The following is a 20,660-nucleotide window of genomic DNA, read 5'->3' on the forward strand; positions in this document are numbered from 1 at the left end:
TACTGAGTTAAAAAAACGTTCTTAAATAGGTAGCTAAAAGCTCATCGATTTGATTATTAAGTTTTCTATTATTCTATTACGGTTCACGAGATGTCAGCCCACTGACAGACAGCCATAGCGGAATCTTAGTAACAGGGTTCCGTTGGCACCCTTTGGGCACGAACCCTAAAAAGTGACTCTTGATATGCTGCACCGGACATCCAAATTAGTGATGAGTAGGTCTTGTATTATTGTATTCAAATTGCTGTCCAAAATGGTGTAAGGAATTTTAATTTAAAACCAATGACGTGAATCATTGTTCAATTCTCTTCTGTTTTTTATTCGACTACGGGAGCACCGAGGGTTCCGTACTACAGTCGTATTGGTCGACATTTTGTACGATAAATCAAAAACTATTTAGCATAAAAATCTATTTTAGAATGTCTGTTATATGATACCCCACTTGATAGTATTATTGTACTTTGAATGTTGAAAATACTAATTATTTGTTCATGTTCATTTTAATAACTTTTTTTCGTGATGTAACCATAAATTCACGGTTTTCGGAATTTTCCCCCTTACGTGTGCTATAAGACCTACCTGCCTGCCAAATTTCATGATGCTAGGTCGACGGAAAGTACCCTCTAGGTTTCTTGACAGACATACAGACGGACAGACAGACAGACAGACAACGAAGTGATCCTATAAGGGATCTGTTTTCCTTTTGAAGTACGGAACAGCTTGTTGGCAGTTGTGTCTGTTTGTTGGTTGTTCTATTCACTCGTAATTGCCAAATACAATAGATTTTGATAAATGAGGGTATCTATCATGTACTCTTCGCCCATGGTCGTATATTTAAGAGTAGTGGGGTTTTAATTTTTGGAACTTAGCGCTTTTATTTATGTAAGAAGTAGATCGGTACGAGTTCGAGTATGCTGTCTAATATTTTTAGATTTCACATTCTCTCTGTATAGAACTAGATTTTATAAGAATGGATGCAGCACATTGCATTTCTTATTACGGGTATTGTTTAACAAATTCATTACAATTACATTACGTTGTTCTATTGTTAAGTTTCATTTTTTCTGTAAGAATTTATAATAAAAGAATATTAAATTGCAATCTTGTTTTTATAGGCATTATCTGTTGCAGTTAGCACGCGATTCCTGACGTTGTAGGTAGGGACCCATCTACGATTACTTACTCCTGGCCCTGGTTAAGGTAAGTACAGTACTACCAACTTTTACATTATACGTCGATGTAAGTGCGCAGAAATTTTATTTTTGAATCTTAGCCATAATATCTAGCGTGCGTCCGTCTGCTATTTATTTATCTAATTATGAGCGAGATAGCATGAGTCTCTGTTATTCTTGTTTTTAAAATCTTAACGTCAAGCATTAAGCAATAATAATTAATATGTCTGTACTTTGTATTTCATTGGTTTACATTCGGTTTAGTGGGTGTTATGTTGCGCTTTTCTGCGCAAACGAATTTTGCCGATGCTATTTATAAAAGTGGTAGTAGATACTGTACCTATCTACTTTTTGATCAGCTCACATAAATCTATAGGACTCTTTAGTGGTATTATTACCAGTCCATGACAATACTCAATGTTATCGAATTAACATAACAGATTGCCTTTGTAGGCCATAGCATAATGAGCCGAGCTGGCATGTAGGTAGCCGGCGAATCATAATAAACTACAAAGTAGGCAGGTAGCATCGTTTTTAGGGTTCCGTAGTAAACAAGGAACCCTTATAGTTTCGCCATGTCCGTCCGCCTGTCCGTCCGTCCGTCCGTCCTCGGTTAATCTCGAGAGACTATTAGTGCTAGAAATCTGTAATTTGGCATGGGTATAAATATTAATCACGCCGATAAAGTGGTGAAATAAAATTGTGATACATAAATATATTTTTTTAGGGTAGCTCCCCTACATGTAAAGTGGGGATGAATTTTTTTTTCTCGTCTACCCCATAGTGTGAGGTATCGTTGAATTTAAAATATGATGAAAATAAGTGGTCCCCCCCCCTCTATCAGACAAATGGTAGTATACAGGAACGTGAAAAAATTCACAGCAGTAGTATAATCAATTTTAAAGGAAAACTATCATGGCTAAGTAGGGTCCACAGGTTAAGGAGTATGACTATGGAACCCTACACTGCGCGTGGCCCACCACGCACTTGGCCGGTTTTACTACTAACTCAACTACCTCGTTTGCGTTATTCTAATGGTTAGCTTACTCGATTGATGATCCTGAGGACTCGGGTTAGAGCCCTGGGTCAGACCACAAAAGTTATTGGGTTTTTCAGTAGTAGCTCGAAGTTGGGAAATCGGCAATGTTACGCTCTCGTGTCTTGCCAAACCACGTATAAATCCATCGGATTAAGAGAGTGAGGGAGCAGAGGGTTGGTACACTCTATTTTAGCGCACATACGTCTTGTGTAGGTACTATACCCAATCATCTAATTTATAATTTTAACAATTTTTTGTAAGTATATTTATGTTAGTTAGTGTAATTGGGCTTTATGGCCGTTCTAATTAAATAATAAATAAATAAATAAATCTCTTGCGTATTGTTGGCTGATCTCTATAGGTACTCTTTGTTGAGACTGGACGTCGTTGTGGCAAAAATTTCGTTGCACTAGGAAGGATAATATTATTAGTTTCCTGCTGAAAAAAATGAAGACCAACTGTAGGTATTAACAGGTACTTGCAGAAAGGCTTTGGACTCATTAAAATAGAAGTTTTCGATATGTTTGAAGTTAAAATATCTGACCACAAACTACTACTTAGGAAATGTAATATTGATGATTAGAACATAATATTAATTACCATTAATAATAATTAATCATCTAATAGACATGTATTAAATTATCTATAAATAGTAAATACATTTATGGTTATTGTCTGGTGGGAGGCCTCGGCCGTGGCTAGTTACCACCCTACCGGCAAAGCCGTGCCGCCAAGCGATTTAGTGTTCCGGTATGATGGGTTTAATAAAAACTGCCATACTCCTTCCAGGTTAGCCCGCTCCCACCTCGGACTGCATCGTCACTTACCATCAGGTGAGATTGCAGTCAAGGGCTAACTTGTATCTGAATAAAAAAAATAGGTTCTGTTTGATTAAATAACCTACCTAGATAATGATATGTTGAAGCAAACGGACACTCAAATCCTTTTCAATCCTTTGAAAATTACCCGTTTTGTGTATTCCAAACATCAACGTCTGACGGATGCTTTCGCAATATTACCGTAAAATGAAAAGTTGGTTATACCATTATCATCCACCCCTGTTATTATGTACTTGTTCATAACTTGAGCCCGCATATATGTTATGAAACACATGGCAATTGGCATAGAACCTACTTGCGTCCGTATTATAGCTTGGTTTCACTATCATTTGTCGTGGACTCGTCAGTAGTCACTTCATTGTAAATTGTCTGTAAAACCATAATAAACTGCAAGGTCGTGTCGCGTAGTGGGGATCGGCACATGACGATTTTACGATTGCACCTAGTTAGTTAGTTTTCAGTTAATAGAGAGAAGAGCGCATAGGGCTTACTTAGTTCATCAATGAAGATGCTACCTATATCCACTTACGAGACGATACGAAAGTGAAAACAGAATAGTTATCTATTTTTTGTACCATAGATGAGAAACTAGAACTTAACAGTTCATGATAGTATAGTGGAACTCAAAAAAATTAATGACACAAAGATATTTTTATTTATTTAATGTTGGTTTCGTTTAGAATATTTATTCAGTTGTGCCGCGTGAACAGTGCTAGAGTTAAGTCTCATAGTTAAGTGAAACTTCGACGACGGTTGAGGAAAACTTGAACGAATGTGTCTAACGTTTTTGTTCCATAAAACAAAGAGTACCTACTAAAATGAATAATTGGGGTTATTTAATGTAATGGTCGTTTATTTAAAACAAAGAAATGGTGGCGTAAAATATGAACCCACCGTACCTACTTTTGCATTGGTATAAGTGTTAACTGGATCTATTCGAGTGACTTGTTGATAGGGGTGTGTTAAAAAATGATGCCATACGGTGTTGTCGTGATGTTGACAACATTATCATTAGCAATATGTAAGTACAATGTAACTCCATATCTATGTAAAATAGTTCTTATTTGCCAACTTAACATATTTTACATCAAGCATGTTTCCAGTTTCTCTTACCCCGTCTCTGTTTATAACCCATGTTTTATACCTACCTACTTAGCACCTAATTTTTGGTAGGTAACTAACTAATTGTCGGTCTCGAGATAAATGTAAACAAAACAAAGGTGATCTTCAACCAACATGTCCTGTCTCCGATGATCTTCGCAAATGATGGCATGGAAATTGATTCATTTACAGTTTACAACAAGTTCAGGTGTAATCATAAACTTTAAATCATAAGTTTTTTGACATTATATACCTAGGTACCTACACGTAACACATTAATCTAGTGGTATAAAACTTAAAAGCTAAATAACAATTAGGTAGGTACTTATAAACTAACAACATTGAACTAAATGTAAGTTATTTTAAACTAAATAAGTATACTTAGTAGATAAAAACGCAATCATTTTTATAAATAAACTAGCTTATGCTCGCGACTTCGTCGCGAAGTCGTGGTGGTACAATAAATAAGTACTTATCTAAATCTACCGTGATATTCTTGAATATCGTGTTCTAGGTTGAGGTTGAGAAAATTTAAATTTTCCAATGTCGCTCGGCTATTGAATGATTCTATTGTAGTTTTATGTGATATCTTAGGTAAGTACCTACTTATTGGCATTGCAATGTTGTGCAAAACAGTACAAGGCCAAAAGTGTCCCAAAGTCCCAATCCTGTTTCCGTTCCCATTCCGGTTCCCTTTCCTATTTTACAAACCTAATTTCAAAGAAGTTTACTATGACAAACTATAGCTATAGTTATAGCTCATTCACGTGAATTTCAGTTTTTGTCAAAATCCCACGGGAACCATGGATTTTTACGAAATAAAAGGTAGCCTATGTGTTAATCCAAGGTATAATCTATCTCCATTCCAAATTTCTGCCAAATAATTAGCTGAGGCATGCAAGAGTGACACGTGAGTTTCGGTTTTTCAAAATTTCATGGGACCCAGGAATTTATACGCAATAAAAAGTAGCTTATAAGTTGATTCAGGGTAAAATCTATCACAGTTCCTAATTTCAGGCAAATCGGTTTATTAGATGTGGAGTGAAGGAGTAAAAAAGTTAAATTGCGGATTTTCTAAATTCCACGGGAACCATGAATTTTACGGGATAAACAGTAGCCTACGTGCTAATCTAGGGCATAATCCATCTTCATTTGAACTTGATCAACCAATGAACTTATTGGTTGTGGCGTGAAGGAATAACATGTGAATTTTGATTTTTCAAATCCAGTGGGAACCATGGATTTTCACGGGCTAAAAAGTAGGCTATGTGTTAATCCGGGGTACAATCTATGTATGAACATAACTATGTAGAACATAATTTAGAATGATCTAAATTTCAGCCATATCCGTCTTACTAGACGTATTGCCGTGAAAGTGTAACTGGTGAATTTCGGTTTTTCAAAATCCCGCGGGAATGGATGTGTTAATTCAGGGCATAATCTATCTCCATTCTAAGCCAGCCAAATCCGTTCAGTAGTTTTTGCGTGTAAGAGTAACATACACACATACATACACGCAAACTTTCGCCTTTATAATATTAGTGTGAAGTGTGATTACTTTAGATTCCTATTAACTACCTACTTCAATGACTTATAACAAAGTTCCACGATATTATAAATATATAAGTATAGTAAAATACTGTGCTTATACCTAATGTTGGTCATACAAAATCAGGAGGCTTTAAAGAAGATGTTCAAACATTTCTGCCTAGGCAAACCTAGTTATGGCGGTGTTTCAGCTATTGACCGTAACAAAAGTATCAACATCAATAGATCTCTCTCAAGTCTTACTTACGAACAATCTGTATTCTTGGGAAAAGAAGAAAGTGATTTTTTTTCCCGTTTTTGTTTCTCACCAAGTTACCTATCATAACGTCTGTAAGAGTAGCTGTACCTACCCATCAGAAAACCCTATGTAACACTTCGGAGCAACGGCGGAAGATCTTTTGCAAATCCGTCTATTGGAAACCCTATGCTTCAACTCATTTCAAGTGAGGCCGATCTTATGGCCTTGCGAGTTTCAATCCACTTGGGTAACACCTACAAAGTAAGTATATTATTAGGTAAGGTCGGGTGCGATGGCTATACAATTGTATGAAATATAAATATAAAATAGTAATTATACCAATTTCAATTTTAGATAGCGAATCGAAATGCGCGCAACATCAGTCTCAGACGTTTGTCCGATGGTCGGGAATGGCCCCAGATCAAGCCACTCCTGTGTTCGTCTACTCTGCCAGTGGAGGCGAGGAGTCGTTGACTGGGGCCTGCCTAGCCCAGTGCCGAGATCTGCCGGACTGTGCGGCGGTTGTCATCGCTTACACCAAAGGGACCTGCCAAGGAGTTGCGAGTTCAGATACGACGGAATTTCGTCCGGAGAACGACGTCGTTTATTTCAACAAAGTTTGTTTAAAATGTCAGTGGGTATATCGAATTTATTTTCTGCTTTATAATAATCACTTGAAATCAATCTTAAACTTCTTCAACTTCTTTACTTGTCAAGGTAGGTAGGTATGTAAGGCAATATTTTATCGCAAACTTCGACGCTTCTGTATCGATTTACTAAGTTCTTTGATATCGTTTCACTTTTCGAAATTGAATTTATTCAAACCTTGAAACCTACTAGGGTTGCTGATGTCGTACCCACACGTTAGCTGAGATTTGGTTATGGTAGCGCTATAGAATACCATCCTGAGGCCTGAGGCATCATAATTCGCGCGTACCTACTAGGATACTTGATAGCTTTATTTTTGTATTTTTAAGTGCCAGAAAACTGTGAAAAGCGATGGTGGTCCTTAGAAAGTACTCCAGGGTATTATTTGAACTCGGAAGATACACACTCTAAAGTATTACTCAACACAACAGTTCAGCAGTGCTACGATGCAGTCTTCTCTACCAATGAAAAAAATTATCGGTAAGCATAAATCTGTGGTAATGGTAATTTTGATTGTGTTATACCTACTTCTATAAGTATAGTACGCGATATGTCGGGATGGCAATCGAGGTACCCCCCTGCGCTAACCCAGTGCGGAGCGTCCCCCCGCCTCATACCACGATTTTTTTTTATTTTTTTTTGCTATCTTGCTATCTCTTTTTTGTTGATTGCTATCTCGACTTGTCGTGTACCATATATAGTTATGTTTCTTGTTAAAATGCGAACCATTTTATGTGAACAAAATACTGTCGTGATTTAACGTTTTCTCTACAATACCTAGTACCTACGTACCAAGTATACAGTGTGTTTTTATTACTGGGACAGAATTTTTGCTGTTTTTTTGTAAAAACAATTTTGTCACAGTAAATATTTGGGTCAAGTGTGAGTTGTCAAAAAAAATAAGGGAAATTGACAATTTTTTTTAATGCCAATGTAAGGATCATTTCGTTGTATCGGAAGAAAAAATCGGGACAGCAGAAGTTTCAACTTGATCAAATTTAAGTAAGTAAATGTTTTTTTCATACAATAGGAGGAACAACATATCGACTATGATATTTTAGTACAAACAAATAACAATGCACTAAAATATCACAGTCGAACTTCTTACTCGCGTACAAATTATTCAAAAAGTGTTCCATAATAGGATTTCATGTAAATAAGTACCTGCTACATATAAAAAGTTGTGATAGCCTAGTGGTTAGGACCTCCGCCTTTTAATCGGAGGTCGGGGATTCGGGCATGCACCTCTAACTTTTCGGAGTGCTTTAACGGTGAAGGAAAACATCGTGAGGAAACCTGCATGCCTGAGAGTTAGTTCTCCACAATGTTCTCATAATGTCTGATGAGCCTTATATACATTATGCCATCCATTGTATATTACCTTAAATTAAATTAAAGAAAGAAAAGAAAGTAAGGTAAAATTTAACTCCTCACGCGCCATTTTAATTTTTTGTGTCAAATTTCATGGCAAAAGTACGATTTTAGTCCTTATTTTAAAGGTGAACCCCGTACTTTTGACATGACCGTTGACCCATAGAGTTAAAATAGCACGTGAGGATTTGTATGGACTATACATAGACTTTACACAAGCAATTAGCAAAGTATAAAATAAATTAAAATGTCAGCATAATAAAAGTCCAAATCATTATTGTTAATAACTTACAATATCCGAATTCGTTAGGTATCTAATAGCCTTTAATGTAATTCTTACATAGATAAAACTTCTCTAATCTGTGAATTCTTATTATACTAGCCAATACCGGCCAAGTGCGACTCAGTTTGCGCACCGAAGGTTCCGTACTACAGAAGAAGTAATGCATGTTGCAGCTCCAGATTAGACTAATAATTGTTGGCGAACACTGTACCATTTCTACTTTCACAGATCAGCGCAATGGATAGACCCAAGGAGTCCTATGGACACATTTGCTCTCTCAGACACACTTGTCGGCAACTGTATTTTAAATATTGAAAACAAATTCACGGAGCCCGAATCCTACCGCGTGTCGAACTACTACACGTTCTACATTGAGAACCAGTGTGGTCATGACTGTGAGTAAGGTATATAATTTAAAGTAGATTATATTTACACTTGATAGCAATTAGGCACTATAGATAGGTCATAAAAGCATAAATGTGCTGCTTACCCTCATTGAAATGGCTCAATGCTTATTTTTTAATAACTGATACCCGCGACTTCGTACGCGTGGATTTAGGTTTTTAAAAATCCCGTGGGAATTCCCTGGTGGTGATTTTTCTTGAAATGTTCTGAATACTAATGAAACCCGTATTGCACTAAGAAATTTAGGTGCGTACCAATTTTTTTCCGGAATCAAACCTGTTACTAAGTAATAGGTAAGAAATGAAAATGGATTGTTTGCATTACTTTTTACCAAGCTATTATACTGATCGCGATCGATTTGCTGTTACCCGTTGAGGTGTTCCGTCCTCTATTTCCGAAACTGTTCATCAAATCTGCACCAAACTTACATGGCACCAACATGATAGTATAACCTTTGTAAAGAAAAAAGAATTGTGAAAATCGGTTTAAATTTGACGGAGTTATGGAGTAAAATCGATAAAAAATTTGATCATGTATCCAGAAGAATCCCAAACTTTTTTCGGGATAAAACTACCCTGTATGTTAACCCGGACTATCAGCAACCACTGTACCAAATTTGATCAAAATCCGTTCTGTAATTTTCGCGTGATGTGGGCACAGACAGACAGACAAAAATTCCAAAAAAATATGTGTTGGGGTCTATATCGATAATAATGTTTCCCCCGATTAAAATTTTCAAAATATATTTAATGTACAGAAATGGTCTAGTTACAGTTTTATTATGTGTATAGATTATGACTTGTTAATAAATTGGTAAATAAGTATCTACCTATTTACTACTTACCTAATTATTATAATATTTATTTTGTAGATCCGAAAAAGATAGATCGATGTTCATACGAAGAATATTACAACCAAACTATTAAACACGTAGATTTAACTGCTCATAATTACACTAAATCCGAGGTAAGTAATAACATTTTTCTTACATATACCTACATAACTAGCTGACTCGCCTCGGCTTCGCTCGAGAGGAATTTTTAAAAATCGGTGAGGGAGTGGAATTTCCAAAGATTCAGAAACACATTCTTCTTCATTTTAGACCGAAACCACAAATGACAATTTTCATGGATACCTAATATATATAACTTAAATAATGACGGACTTTCCTGCAAAATTTCATACCCTATTTAACACCCTTAGAAGTGGAATTTTCAAAAATGTTTTATTTGTGAGTGCTAGTTCTTTAAAAGTGTTGTTACTTGTTATGTCTTATGTTATCTACTGTTAATATTTCAAGTTTCAGTGATATATATTTCATGTGCGGTATTAACATGATTTCGTTAAAATCATAAGTTGCAGTTATGGTATAGTAACTATTACCTACAGACCTGTTTCTCTTCATTGTCGTCGATAAAGTTAGAAAAATATGTAAAACGTAGAACTCTTATCTACGATTTAGGTTCGTAGATGAGTAGGTACTTAAGAATGCATTGCTAGGTTAGCTCTACTAGCTTTTGCCTGCGTTTTTGTCGGTTTGAATTTATAAAGGGTTTTAATAAAGTCCAGTAGGGATTATTTGTTTTCCCGGAAAAGTCTAAATGTCTCTAGGATCCAAACTAGAAAGGAACTAGCAAATCGTAGACCAAGTTGCGGGCGTCATCTTGTAGCTACTAAAATACATCTACCTAGGTACCATTAAACCAGGAAAGGGAATTTACTGTAAGGTTAGTAATTTAGGTTGATTACGTAACTAAAAACAAAAGGAGAAGATTCACGATTCGACGCCAATTTTTTCACCCGACTGCGGTGAAGCCCAAAGGATGGTTATGTGTTTAACTTGTTTCCGCTCCTAACTACTCAACGGCTCAACAGATTTTGTTAAATAATTGGATTCGTCTTGATGGCGCGAGTGTCACTGGTTCATTTTTTAAACAAATCAAAATGGCGGACTATATGCGCTTTAACGTTCGGGCTGAAAAAGATGCAGTGCAAAACCGCAGGCGGGGATTTTTGTATACGTTTTAAATTACTTGTTTTAGTGTAAATCTGCATGCGAAGCCGAAAAACGGTTCGTGTGTCGAGGGTTTACTTGGACAGCGGCGTCTACTCGCGGGCTTTGCGACCTGCACAGCGAAGACCTGGTCACCACTGGGTCTTGGCTCCTGCGGAGAGTGTCCGGCGCCACGTACTACCGCAGGGTTATATGCCTTAACAGTAAGTTATACCTACACAGCGGTGATAGTCTAGTGGTTAAGACGCCAGCCTCCTACTCGGAGGGGTCGGGGGCTCGGTCCCGGGCACGCACCTCTAACTTTTCATAAACTCAACTCTAAATATCACTTATTTATTTTAATGGTCAAGGAAAACATCGAGAATAATCCTGCATGCCTGAGAGTTCTTCATTCATAAAGGCGTGTGAAGTCTGCCAATCTGCACTTGACTAACTTGTGGACTATGGCCATCAAACCCTTCATTTTGAGAGGAGACTCGTGCTTATTAGAGAGCCGGCGATGGTTTGATGATGATGATGATAATACCTACACGATTACTTTTAAATTACCTACCATAAAAATAAGGGCGAATACGGGAAAGGTTTATCGTTTTAAATGTACAAGCGGATTTTAACTTTAATTTAAGTTTTATTTGTTACTATAGTTGACACCCGCGACTTCGTCCGCGTGGATTTAGGATTTGTAAAAAACCAGTGGGAAATCTTCGTATTTCCGGGAGTCTATGTTCGTTTCAATCTAATTTCGTCAAAATCGGTTGAACGGATGGGCCTTTAAAATCCTGTGAGAAAAGTAGCCCTTGTCCATCCCTGATATGCAAACTATCGCTCTGCCAAATTTCGCCAAAAACGATTAAATAGATGGGCCGTGAATAGCTAGCAGACAGACAGACACACTTTAGTATTTAAGTAGGTATAATATTAGTAAAGAAGGAGATAAAGATATAAATTTATTTGTTGTTGGTGTCAGTGTCACAGATAAAAACAAAATATACAAATGTAACGTTTTCATCTGTGACACCACCCCAAACGAGTGTACAGCTCAGCATAATGTCTTGCATCATATGCTCGCGACTTCGCACGCATAGACTAAACAAATTTCAACCCCCTATTTCAGCCCCTTAGGGGTTGAATTTTCAAAAATCTTCTTAGCGGATGCCTACGTCATAATAGCTATCTGCATACCAAATTTTAGCCCGATCCCTCCAGTAGTTTGAGCTGTGCGTTGATAGATCAGTCACTCACCTTTTCCTTTTATAAGACACGCATAAAATGCAGGTCGCTGATTTTCAGCTGTGACCCGTTGATGTTATGTTATGTTGATGTTATATTAGGAATATTTTTTTTCACAGTAAGCGTAGAATGTGAAGGCTCGCATCTGGTGGTAACATACAAGCCGCGGGTGCTGTTCCGCGGCCGCATGTACGTGCCCGGGCGTGGTGACCACTGCAGCGCACGTGCTCTAACCCCGACCTCACCAGTCAGACTTGCTCTGCCCATGTACGGCGACTGTGACGTCAACTTTGCCTACGCGATCACAAAGGGGCCCAATGGAAATGTGAACAGGTGATATGGTAACAATTTAGGCCGAAAATATACCTACTAGCTTGTCATGTTGTGTCGTGATGCGTCAGTAGCATATCGGACATACTACAATATGGCTAGAGACACATTATAGTGAAGTGGCATGTTTCAGACGCGTCACGACACAATACGACGCTCTAGCATATTTCCTGCTCTATAGAAGTTTATAGTTACATTGAATTCGAGCCCTCTTTTGACCTTTTCTACAATCGCGCCAAGTATTTTTATTAGCAACTAGCTTATGCTCGCGACTTCGTTCGCGTGGACTACACGAATTTCTCACCCCTATTTCACCCCTTTAGGGGATGAATTTTCAAAAATCCTTTCTTAGCGGATGCCTACGTCATAATAGCTATCTGCATGCCAAATTTCAGCACGATCCGTCCAGTAGTTTGAGCTGTGCGCTGATAGATCAGTCAGTCAGTCAGTCAGTCACCTTTTCCTTTTATATATTTAGATTACTTTTTCAAATCCAGGATACTCACTACCTACTTATTTGACTAGGTACATACTTGTTACATTTTCCAAATCATAAATTAAACCGAATTTTCCAATTATGAAAAAAGTCTTCAGTTAAGTAAGACAGTTATTTTCTCTTGCATCTTATCTTAAATGTAATCCAAGTCTCGGTCTACCTGTGTGTCAATCAAAAAATCAATTTGAAGGATTGAGTAACAATTTTTTTCGTCAATTTTATACTCACAGAACGATGGCGTACGTAATGCTGATGATCCAGAACAACCCCATCATACAGACTGCAGGGGACCGCTGGGTGCGAGTGGGCTGCTCGCCGGGCGCCGGCGCTAGGGGGTACACCAAAGTCGACGCGACTGTCGCAGTGCAGGACTCAGGGTTTGTCAGACTTTAAGCTAATTATAGTGCGCTGGGTGCGAATAGAATAGATCCTACTATTTTTATTAATCAGATATACAAGTTAGCCCTTAACTGCAATCGTGCTGATGCAGTCTAAGATGGAAGCGGGCTTATTTGGAAGGGCTATGGCAGTTTTTATTACACCAATACCCCTTTGGTTTCTACACGGCATCGTACCGGAACGATAAATCGCATGGTAGCGGCTTCGCTGGTAGGTTAGTAACTAACTACGGTCGAAGACTCCCACTCCACCAGACAAACGATGACGTGACGACGTGATTGTCGCAGTGCAGGACTCGGAGTTTGTCAGGCTTCGGCCTTTTTGAAACGTTAAACTAATAGGCTAGTTGACACTTTTTTTTAAGTAGGTCTTAAATGGTTAATATTTGTCCTATTAGATCAAAAAAATTAACACTATATTTTTTTGCGCCCTAAAAACCGTAAAACTTTAATTTAAAAATATATTTTTCTTAGACAGGTGAAAACACTGTCGGCCATGTTTGGCCGATAGATTATCTGTGCTCTGACGTCATGCATTTGTAAACAACAGCATAACCTCCCAAAGTTTAATAAACACGACTTCTATACTAGTTTACATGAAAAATATAGTAATTATCGTTATTGAATCATCCGAGAATGTAAAAAACGCATCGATAAAGACCACAGGAAAGTTGTGGACTAGAGTGCCCAGTGAAATAAATATACGTAACACGCGAAGACTTGCTTAAAGGGATCCTATATGACTAACGACTTCAACCCAAATTTATTATTGCAAAGATCACTTTGTTGTAAGTCTTACTTAATAACTTATTCAGTTTATAAAGAGAAAACGATATTTTTTCACGTTTACTATGAGTTTTTAGAAATATATAAAAACTAGCTTATGCTCGTGACTTCGTCCGCGTGGACTTCATAAATTTCAAACCCCCATTTAACTCACTCAGGGGTGGAATTTCAAAAAATCCTTTCCTAGTGGATAGCTTCTCTTTACCTACAAAGAACACACAGACCAAATTTCATGTATCTAGGACCAGTTGTTTAGATGTTTAGGCTGTGCGTTGATATATAAGTTAGTCAGGACTTTAAATTTTATATATATGGATACTACGTTAGTCCCCGCGTGACATAGGGATGACATTTCTTTGTTTACATATTTAATGACGTCACATCATGGCTGACAGCGTTTTCTGCGTTTCAAATAAAAATAAAAACTGTATTTTTTTAAATTGGATTTATATATCCATCCTGCGTTTTTAATAATTGTTATTGATATATTTCGTTGTCTTAAGCAAAATACTATAATAAATAATCATTTATTGGACGAAATTAGATATGAGTCAAGTAGCCCATTATTCCGCTCGGGTGTGAATGGATTGTTCGCCGGGTGCAGCCGCCAGGGGATACACTAAATACGACAAGTGTTGCAGTGCAAGACTCAGGGTTTGACAGAAATAACCCGCTTCCATCTTAGACTGCATCGGCATTTAACTACTTCCAGGCGACATTAGTTGCAAACTTGTCGTCAATTTAAAAAATTGTATTTCAGGCGACCATCACTAGCGAGCGAAGCGTCTATCGCGCAAGGGGCTAACCAAGGCGCCAGTGCGGTATTCGACAGCAACACGGCGCCGCTCACGATGTACGTGGTTCGCGCGCACGGGGACGCCGGCGCGACCGCCGTATCGCTCGGAGAACTACTCGAACTTAGAATTGAAACGACAGGTATCTTTAGTCCGCGACAGGTCCAGATAACTATCGGGGCATGAGGCGGAGAGACGCCTCGCATATCCGCACGTCACCCACGCTCGCCCGCCCCGGGTTAGCGCGAGGGCTGGGCGGATGTGCGGGGCGTTCCCTCCCCGATTGCCATCTTGACCTGTCGCATCTACTATACATGTCGCACAATGAAAACAAGACTGCCCCCTATCCAAAATCTTGATTTTTCAATTGTCATCTTCAACCCATCTGCGGCCCACTACTGAGCCCGGGTCTCCTCTCAGAATACAAAGAGTTTTGGCCATGAGAACACTAGGAGAAGTATCAGGCATGCAGATTTTCTTACAATATTTTCCTTTACCGTTAAAGCAAGTGATATTTAATTTCTCAAGAGGTACATAATTCTGATAAGTTGGAGGTGCATGCCCGAAATCGAACTCCCAACCCCCCGAATAGGAAGGAGGCTGACGTGTTTACCACTTTTTTTTCAATACTATGGGTAAAAGATTTGCGCCGTGCCTCACCATCCAGTGATAAGTGGTCTCTAAGTGGGAAGTTCTGGATTTGACTTCCGATAGCCAATACGTAGACTTTTACAATATTGTAGTTGCTCTAATACTTTTATAATAATTTATATTGCAGAGGAACCTGAAATAGAAGTGTACCACTTGGTGGCATCGTCGAGAATGGGTGACAGTTCCGTTCTCCTGTTGGACAGTAGGGGCTGCCCTACTGGCCAGGTAATTGACTAAGAATTTGAAAAGATTTTTGAGAAATAGCTTCATTATCCATACTTATATTATAAATGCGAAAGTGTGTCTGTCTGTCTGCTAGCTTTTCACGGCCTAACAGTTTAACCGATTTTGACGAAATTTGGTACAGAGTTAGCTTATATCCCGGGCAAGGACATTGGCTACTTTTTATCCCGGAAAATCAAAGATACACGATACTTATATTTATTATTTTAAATACTGAACGCGCATTTGTTTAAAAAAATAAAAATAGACAAAGACCGTACGCGGTTGAATTGGTGCAAATGAAAATTAGTGTGGATGTGAACAATGGATTCAGAGTGCTGATAGGGCTGCCGAGGTTCTGCAGTGCGTCGCTGATGTTTCCGGAGGCTCATACCGACGATTTTTATGCAAGCATGAGAAAAAGAGTAGCTTCAGTGATGAGCAGAATCTGAGGTAGTTCCAACGGTATTCTGAAAACCTTATTTGAAAAACTAGATAATCCATTTATGAGACACTGGGTTGGTTTGCACATGCACTCTCAGTGTCTCATGGGTGGTAGATTCCTAGACAAATAAAATGGTTCATAAAAGAGCCTACTTACTAACATAGTCATCAGCAATTAATTTTATTACTAACAAAAAAGATTCCGACGAATTGAGAACCTCCTCCTTTTTTTGAAGTCGGGTAAAAATGGATGTAATATCTGAAATAAAGATGATTATTATTATTATAAGTCTAACAAAATTTTTAAGTTCAAAAATTGTCGTTGTCTAGCTGTACGAACTGCAATGTAACTTTTTCCTTAATTTCATTTGATTATTGTTTCCTCGCAAATAAGAGAAAAGTACTATACAAGTCTCGGCTGAAAAGCAATTACTGGCCTCGTTTAGTTGTGAGATTGATCTATAATCCTAATCAACGGTTCACAGGTAGATTTTCCGGCCTTCACAAGATCTCGCCTAGGAGGCATGCAACGTCTATCAGCGAGGTTCAAAGCCTTTCGTTTCCCTACTTCCCATGTGATACGATTCGCTATTATGGTGCGCTTCTGCGAGGAGAAATGTCTACCGGTAAGTACCTATAACAAGTGTTGGACCTACATAAATACGTAAAACTAAGGCTGAGTTGGCTTTATTATGATATAATATAATATAATATTATATTATATTATATAATTGGTCTCCACGTCACAGGTTTAACCTAGTTTGGAGACCACTAGTAACCGACGCCAAAATAAGTTGTTTTTGTTAAATAAAGTTATTTTATTTATTTTATTATAATATAACTAGCGACCCGCCCCGGCTTCGCATGGGTGCAATGTAGATACTAATTTGGTGTCAGTGATGTGTGATTAATAATCCATATTTCCATACTAATATTATAAATGCGACAGTTTGTTTGTTTCGTGTAACTTTTACCATTTAGGCAGCGCACATCTTGGAAACTCCCAAATGAGAGGATTTTTTTCCGACCTAATTTACATTATTTCAATTTTCCTAGGGATCTCTAATTTTTTGAGAATTAAACTATACCTATAAACCTTCCTCTTGAATCACTCTATCTATTGGTGAAAACCGCATTAAAATCCGTTGCGTAGTTTAAAAGATCTACGCGTTCATACATACATACAGACGCGGGAAGCGACTTTATTTTATACTATGTAGAGAATATAATTACAGCGGCGCTTCGCGCCTAAACAGTCTCTATGCCGCGAAGCGCTGTGCAGCGCCGCTCTAGTGCGACATGCACCATACGAAATGTTTGAAATAATACGCCTCTGTAATGCAGTCCGGCCTTTAGACTGTCCACGTCATCAAGCCGTTTCCTAGCCTACTTTTGCCTCCTGCCAGTGTAGGTGAAGCCTTGCTTGTGTGCTTTTAAAGAATTGTAATCCATTCTGCGTAACTGCAGTGAATTGTAGCTTTAATATTATGCACATATTTTGTAGATAATTTGCGGAAGTATGGAACAATTAAGGAATGCTAGAAATACAAACTACACGTATGACGTGCCAAACGCCAGAATCGCAGAGACTTTCAACTATGATGTAAGTATCACATTGTGTACTAACTTATCATACTCCTAATGTTAAGATCGTCAAGAAAATCTTAAATGCTCTTCAGGTTACTTGCGAATAACACTAAGCAACAGATCCTTTACCTATTCAGTAATCAGTATATCTATCTGCTCTTCATTCTAACCCATTTTATTTGTTACGCTACTATACTTTATCCACGGAGAGAAGTTAATATAGCGCTCTTACTGTAATCTCATACGAATGAAAAAAGACAAAAAAATCAGTGGGCGTTAACCATTTTGAGGAACTAACCAATCACGAGTCTATGTTTACGGAAAACATAGGTTTATTTGTGAGTGGTTGGTCACTTAAAATGGTTCCTTTCGCAGCCAGTATTAACAATGGTACATATAAATAACGTTAATGGATGAATGGGGATCACTATTTTTATCGTTTCTTTTAACGGTATTATTGTAAGGCTACAAAAAATACCGGTAATTCGGTCCCTGCGGACGAATCAAGCGAGGTGCTGGGAGCCGCTGAACACAAGCGATAAGACTATTCTGTAGGCTTATGTCTAGCAGAGGGCTATTACGGGTGAAACGATGAGGATTCAGAACTTCGTTGCGACCTATGTTCCATTTTCAATGTCCCTGAACAGGTGGCGTGGGCACCACAAGTGGTAGCACAGGGAGGCAGGGCGGAGTGTGCCGGAGGCGCGGGCAGAGTGCCCCTTGAGCTGGAGATGGTGGTGGGATCGCGCGACATCCTCTCTGCAGATACACTTGTGCGGGCTGACCATCGCTCTGCGCTGCGTAAGCTATTCAATACTTTAACTAATGACAGCTTTTTAGTATAGGTCATTCTGTACGTAGGATAGAATAGGATTTTTATTATGTTTACGTTTTATGAAAACTTTGAACTTTTTTAGAGTTATCTCCAATATGCCTTCTGCCTATTATTAAAACGTAGGTATACCTACCTCCCAAATATAAAATGTAAGAGACGTGACAAATATTTATCGTTCTTTCTTGAGTAAGGCTTCGTTAAATACGTGCTGGAAAATCATTATGAGGTTTCTTTGACAATTTTTCCAAAATAATCATCGTTTATGAAAAAAATCAGCGGTAAAGTGGATGTTTTTCGCAAGCCCCGTATCTTATACTTTTAAGAATACGTATATGTATGAAAGGAGAAACTGACTGATATACCAATCAACGTAACTATAGTCCGCGACAGGTCGAGATGGCAATTGGGGTATGAGGCGGGAGGACGCCCCGCACACCCGCGCTCGCCCGCAATGGGTTAGCGCAGGGACTGTGCGGGTATGCGGGGCGTCCCCTCCCCGATTGCCATCTCGACCTGTCGCGTACTATAGTTCAAACAGCTGGATCCAGAAACTTGAAATTTTGCATGTAGGTTTTACTAAGAAATAATTTTCTGGACCCGAGTGAATCCGGGGCAGGTCAGCTAGTATGAGATATTTTTACTCTTGCTCTATAGCAGAGGAAGCGGCTACGCACACGAGCGAGAGCGCAATGGTGTGCATCCACGAACTACTGCTGGTAGCACTGGTGCTCCTTTGGCTCGCCGTACAAGTGCTGCTCCTCATTGGTTGCTGCGTTCTCGTGAAGAGGTAAGCTGGATTCTATACAAGTTCGAGTAATACAATTTGTTGTTAACACTGACAAGTCAGCGACAAAACATTACATAAGAGGTATGAGTGATAGACACGATACAAAGCCTAAACTGTCGATTTTATCTATCTCTTTCACTTATAAATCTTTCGTGCCAGGTACTGCCAGGTATATTATTAGAAAGAGGCAACGGGTTCGTAAAACGTTGAGACCAACAATACGTTAAGTATATTATGAGTGACAGAGATGACGATCTGTGCGATCTTTCTGTCTTAAACCGAATGTAAGTACACCAATGAAATATAGACGTTATTGCTTGTAGTTAAGATTTTAAAGGCAACAACCAATAGCAGACGGACGCGGACTATAATTGGCAGAGATATTTTCGCGTCTTTCAAAAATATTTCTTGGCGTGGAATGGTGGCAAGAATACTGGCTGCATTTCCGCGGCTCCCGGTCTTGATGCGTGTAACTTATAAAATTGGTAGTACCTCCTGTACAAAAAGTGTCATATTGTTACAGGTACAGAAACTTAGCTGAGATGAATATGCAGAAAGACTACCAGTCGTTCGACAACGTCGGCTTCGACACCGTCTCGACTCACCGACGTGTTCACTGGCCGGACCAAAACATTGACATTATACACGCCTCATAACTATTAAGAGCCTAGCAGGTACACATTGGCCCAATGTACTCGGCAAACGTGCGCAGGGCCACTTTGCGTAAACTTCTTGAGTGTGACCACCGCGCTGGCCGTCTTGCCGCCTTTTGTGGTTCTCCATACAAACATTGCAATTAGAAATAGCGTTTACACATTGACCGGCACTTGGCGAACGTATTGGGTCAATGTGTATGAGAGCTTTCAAATATATTTTTAATTTTTTTAGCCACTAAACAATCGTTCATAATTTATTGATTTCTCTTTTAATAAACACATTTCTCTATTACTTCGCTTTATACTTTTCTCTATTCCTTTGCTGACTCACTTTAATAACATACCTAGGAGAAAAAATTCCAAAGTGGAGCGAGCATGAATTTTTTCTTTAGAATTTTTTGCGAGACCGTTAGGTAGTAACTACCTACCTACTGAATGCAAAAATTATATTAATATATAGTACACGACAGATCGAAATGGCAATCGGGGTATGATATGAGGCGGGACGTCCCGCACACCTGCAGGTCACCCGCGCTATCCTGCACCGGGTATATAGTGCGAGGGCTGTGCGGGTGTGCGGGGCGTCCACTCCGATTGCCATGCCATCGTATTATGCCTGCACATAATTTGTACAATTTAAATTTATAAATACAGAAAATATACTCAAATTATGACAACTCAACTCATTTATTGCAAACTCTCAATTATTATTCAAACCAATATTTTATGGAAACAAAAAATATTCTACAATTTCTAGAGTTGTAAATAAACGTGCATGAATAATTT

The 20,660-nt window shown here is 38.6% G+C and overlaps 1 protein-coding gene across 2 annotated transcripts; it reads left to right on the forward strand.

Moving 5' to 3' along the window:
• The first annotated feature begins 3,191 nt into the window (after positions 1 to 3,191).
• Positions 3,192 to 20,166, forward strand: LOC117984623 (uncharacterized). Of its 2 annotated transcripts, none has more exons than XM_069500280.1 (15): positions 3,192 to 4,071; positions 6,292 to 6,567; positions 6,915 to 7,065; positions 8,468 to 8,634; positions 9,516 to 9,610; positions 10,687 to 10,861; positions 12,008 to 12,221; positions 12,945 to 13,091; positions 14,659 to 14,834; positions 15,471 to 15,568; positions 16,495 to 16,635; positions 17,514 to 17,612; positions 18,244 to 18,397; positions 19,089 to 19,218; positions 19,742 to 20,166. In XM_069500280.1, exons 1-15 carry the CDS (start codon positions 4,020 to 4,022, stop codon positions 19,872 to 19,874), a joined length of 2,208 nt encoding a protein of 735 aa, XP_069356381.1. In that variant the 5' UTR covers positions 3,192 to 4,019; the 3' UTR covers positions 19,875 to 20,166. The 2 variants fall into 2 exon arrangements, with proteins under 2 accessions (XP_069356381.1, XP_034827133.1); XM_034971242.2 differs by having other exon boundaries at positions 3,203 to 4,071; positions 19,086 to 19,218.
• Positions 20,167 to 20,660: the final 494 nt, after the last annotated feature.

Source organism: Maniola hyperantus, chromosome 8, assembly GCF_902806685.2.
Source record: "Maniola hyperantus chromosome 8, iAphHyp1.2, whole genome shotgun sequence".
NCBI lineage: Eukaryota > Metazoa > Arthropoda > Insecta > Lepidoptera > Nymphalidae > Maniola > Maniola hyperantus.